This window comes from Olea europaea, chromosome 1 (genome assembly GCF_002742605.1).
Source record: "Olea europaea var. sylvestris chromosome 1, O_europaea_v1, whole genome shotgun sequence".
Classification (NCBI taxonomy): Eukaryota; Viridiplantae; Streptophyta; class Magnoliopsida; order Lamiales; family Oleaceae; genus Olea; species Olea europaea.
In genome coordinates this window covers 10,218,568-10,223,299 of record NC_036237.1, presented here as the reverse complement: position 1 = coordinate 10,223,299, position 4,732 = coordinate 10,218,568, and the positions used below count along the sequence as shown (strand labels likewise).

General features: G+C 34.2%; 1 protein-coding gene across 2 annotated transcripts; it reads right to left on the bottom strand.

The window, feature by feature from the left end:
• Window positions 1-210: 210 nt before the first annotated feature.
• Window positions 211-4,458, bottom strand: LOC111393549 (zinc finger protein CONSTANS-LIKE 5-like). 2 transcript variants are annotated; one of them, XM_023019134.1, is made up of 4 exons: window positions 4,149-4,452; window positions 1,636-2,139; window positions 1,044-1,190; window positions 211-532 (listed from the first exon to the last, which is right to left on the bottom strand). In XM_023019134.1, exons 1-4 carry the CDS (start codon window positions 4,251-4,253, stop codon window positions 407-409), a joined length of 882 nt encoding a protein of 293 aa, XP_022874902.1. In that variant the 5' UTR covers window positions 4,254-4,452; the 3' UTR covers window positions 211-406. The 2 variants fall into 2 exon arrangements, with proteins under 2 accessions (XP_022874902.1, XP_022874911.1); XM_023019143.1 differs by lacking the exon at window positions 1,044-1,190 and having other exon boundaries at window positions 4,149-4,458.
• Between the last annotated feature and the right edge of the window lie 274 nt (window positions 4,459-4,732).

The following is a 4,732-nucleotide window of genomic DNA, read 5'->3' as shown; positions in this document are numbered from 1 at the left end:
ACTACTTAGTGGTGTTGGAATGGGTGAACTGGCCCAAGCCCATTTGTGAAAACCCCAAATCTCAGGCTGACTTGGACCCATGTGCACTTTTTTCCCTCAAATTTTCATTTTTAGGTTTTCCAATAAAATCCTTTAAAATAAACATGAAAATTATAACCATGGGCACGGACAGGTAGACAGTTTGTTCAGTTCCACACATTACCAACGAGGTTTTTTTAAGAAATATACAAAAATATTTTATTAAACAAACAGTATATACAACTCCAGTTGAACATTTGATCTACAGATTATTGTACTTAACAAGAAATCAACTAAGCTCCAGCTTATTTATAGATCCTGCATAGACTCATATTATACCAGCTAACTTTATCATGGATCACTTCCATTACAGCATCAGTTCTAACTACTACCTTCCCCTATATTTCTTCGTCCTGCTCGGAGTTATTGCTTCTTGGGAGCATATTTCTTCCGTCTTGGCAAATCTTCCCCGGATTCTTGGTTGGCTGTCGGCTAGGGCCTTCCTGCAGGCATACTGAAACAAAATGCATTATTAGTGTATTCCGAGCAAGTTGAATACATCGATGAATTTAATTACAGCATTCATGGTGGTATGCACCCAACAACTACAATAAACCTAGATACTTGTAAGTAAACTTATAAACTTAGTCAAACATGTTCTTATCCTTGTTCCAAATAAATTTGGGACAGACTACATGAATTCTCCATTCCGTTCATTTCCTTGCTAAGCAACTACATCATTAATAACTACAATGGGCCATTATGCTAGTATGCATCCATACACATAATTTATGATCGAGCATCTTACGATCAAATAATGAGGAACACTCTACGTCCAAGACGATGGTCTGTTCTATGGGAATTTCTTCTCATTTGATAAGTACTCTGTATGCAGACATTTTCAGCAAGAAAATTTCAATCTTGCACTTCCCTAGTTTCAGGTTAGCAGGAGGAAGTACCAATCTCTTCTATTGGCATAAATTTTCGACCAAAATATAACTTGGTAAAAGCTTTCAAACTCTCACCTTGATTTTTCTGCCAAAATTCCTCTTAGTCTTCTTGTTCCTGTATCTGGATAGTTTTTCCTTCCGCCCTTCAGAAGTGCAACTGCCAATAATCTGTGGCTGCCCCATTGAGGGTGGTAAGAGGCTTATATTACCATTACCAAGAGTCTGTCATAAAAACTCAGTATCAATGACCCTGCCCTATCCTGTTAGAAGGCCAGAAACATCTAAACATTTCTCAGTTCATACACTTTGTCATGGATCCAATAAGCACATGTTTCGAATACTGGGCTATACTTCAATTACCCTTACCAAACATGCCATAAATATGTGGAGCCCAATCAAAAATATTTCTATTGCGAGGTATCTGTTTGCAGTAGGAACAGAACCGGACAGCTGATCATTTCACCAGAAATTTTAATATATTTATTTTTAGTATGTTGCTAAAAAAAACTAAAAATAAATATGATATAATCTGTAATTTGAAAATTTGGGCTTTATTTATCCCACTTATATCCTAAAGAGGCCATTTTCTCCAACTCAATAGAATCGAGGGGTAAAGGAAAATGGATAAACAAATGTTGAAGAAAGAAGAAGCAAGAGTAAACTTGACCTTTATGTCTCCTTCACTGAATGATCTTCGCATCCCATAAACTTCCCCCAAGTCCATGTCGGGAATCAGAAAATTCGAACTCAGTGGAGCATCACACATCCAGTCCTTCGATAGGCAGCCCGAACTTACACTTTTCTGGAATGGACCTTCTGGAAGCATTTTTTCATCAGAATTCGGGTGTTCATCCATCTTTACAGTCGGAATTTTGATATCCATGACTTCGGAGAGTGGTGTTACTGTTGCATCTTTAGCCAAAATATCCTTCTTGCATTCATAGTAGACCTCACTGAGGAGTTGCCCACTCTCAATTGATGATTCAATGGCGGACACATTCAGTGCGTGGGGGGAGATAATGTTTTCTCCGCAAGAAATCATTGAAATGGCAGCTGTCATTGGATCAAGATTAATCAGCGGTTCTTGAATTACTGGTTCGGGGGCCTTGAAGAGATCCCCTTCTCCCCCGAGATTGTAATCCAATATGGTGGATGTATGATTGAGGTTGCCCTGTATTAGAGTTCAGAATTAAGAAGTTTGAAGCCGTAAAAAACATGTCGCTAAGAACCAAGAGAAGAATCAATTATGTGTACCAAGTGCATAATCACTTTTATCTCAAGTATCAAAGCATCACATATTTATCCTCAAATATTATAATACATGTTTTTTTCACACGTCATAACATATATAAGAACCAAAACACAGATGAATAATGACCTCATATGTTAGTCCATCGAGCATAAAGCCTAACCATCACCTGACTAATAATTGTTTCGGTAAGAAAGAAATGTGTAATATTCATAAAAAGAAATGTGTAATATTGATAAAAATGGGGACATGGACATAACAAGAAAAATATTCTCTCAAACAATTTGTTAAGGCATACCAACACAAAGTTTAAATGAACTTATAAATATTAAAAGTCTAATGAAACATGTTTTGAGGATTTTTTTTAAAATAATATCTATAACTATTCCACAACGTGTTCAATCAGAGGTATTTTCATATTATTTGTTGTAGCACTGAAGAAAAGTACAGACTTGTCCATGCAGAAGTCCTAATGTGAAGTGAATGCATTTGGGCAAATTCATAGATGTCTGGCACAATCACCGTTCAGATGGCTTGCTAATGACTGAAAATTGGTGCCGATGAGGATAAAAATATACATGGCAATATAAAAGGATTATGTTTTCCATGAAGTAGGTAGCTTTCCAGAAACTTTTGCTCACTCCGAGCACACAAAGAAACCAGGCAAAGGACATCCGTAAATATGCCGCTAGATCTTGTCTACCATGTTAGAACTTACATAAAGACCGTATACAAAAATATCAGTCTTTAATATTCTCTTCAAAATCAGGCCAAAATTTGCGAAGAGTTTTAAAGACATATATATAGGCTTTGCTCATAGGATGCTAATCCTATTCAGCTACCCTTAGCAAGCCTAAAAGTTGCTTATATTCAACACCTCAAGCACTTATAAAGCATGAGGAATATGAGAGAGTGAAAAATATGATTTTCCCAAAATTAGAAATTCCACGAGAAATAACCAGGATAAAGCAATAGCTTCGCTTTTACTTTTTATCTAACTTGAATCTTTCTGAATGCTCTTACTAGCACACTTTGAAGACAGAGCTAAAGTCATAGAGACTGAAATGAGCACGATAAGTGGTTGCTAAGAATAAATCATAAGTACAGAATGACGAAAAATAATTGGTCAGCCGACTTTAAATTCATTAGAAACAGAGAAGGCGTGTGAGTTATTATGAATCTTTCTGAGTACCATACAGAATGAATCCTCAACAAGAAATTGACATCAGAAAGCAAAACACTGAAAATGAAATTTACTCCCTAGTGAAAAAAATAGAGAATCAGAAGAAAATGGGAAATAAGAGTAAGGAACACGGAACTTGTCATTTTAAAATTAATTCCAATCGTTTTTATCCTTTCATATAAAAATCCAGCACATAAAATAGGCCTCAAATGCTTTTCATATAACCTTTATGTACCACGAAAACAGAACTTTACAGAAAAATCGAATCATTCCAAAAATAAAAAATAAAAAAATTCAATTTCTACTTTTCATTTTCTTCTTCACCCCATATCAATTTCAATTTTACATAGCAGACAAATAAAAATTAAGTTTTGTTGTTATTCAAACAGTAATAATAATTGCCCGGAAAACGTTCAGAAATATTATAAATAAATTTTAAATTCATCATAGAGTAAGATTCTTGAAAGTTTTAATTAATTTTTCCCCAAATTTAGAGAAACGAAACAAAATCCACAAAAATATAATCAAAGATATTCGGAGATATGAACTCCAAACCCCATAAATTCCATAAAAAAGTCCCAAAAAATTAGAATTCAAAAACCTAGTTCAAAAAAAAAGAAAAAGAAAAAGACCGAATCGCAAGCCCAAATGAACATCATTCCACAACAGAATGTCAAAAACTTGCATTCGAATTGATCAAAGAAATGCCAATCAAGAAAATAAGAAGAAATGGCAAAAATGTAATTACCAATGGAGCATTGGGTTTCTGTGAGTAGTAGAACTCATCAAGCTGGTGAACTTCTTGAGGGAAACTCTGAAAATAAGGGGACATCAGTCCAGTTTCAGCATACATTTTTTCCCCAGTACAATCTCTCTCACTGTTTAATATATTTCTCTATCTATATAAGCACCGAATAAAGAGAAAATCACACGCAGAAGTATGTATAGAATTGATAGAGAAGTTCTTTAAACGCAGAGGCGATCCTTATATAGGTGTCAAACAGGGCAGCTACAGAAACAGCCGAAATCAAGAGAGAGAATTGAAAAGGAATCTGATTTTTCATTTTTGTTGTTGATGGGAAGGAAAAAGATTTTATAGCAGTAAAAAAAAAAAATAATAATAAAAAAGATTGGATTTTTCTCAAAGTCATTTTCACTCATCAATTCTCTCAGTTTAATTTTAAACGTAAACATATAATTCTTTTTACTTTTTAATTATACATTCTTCACTAATTTTTTTTTTCATAAAATCTATTTTCGAAAATTAGATCAAATAGACCCTTAATTTTTCAATGATATTAAATTAAAACCTAAACATTAAAGCTCTACTAT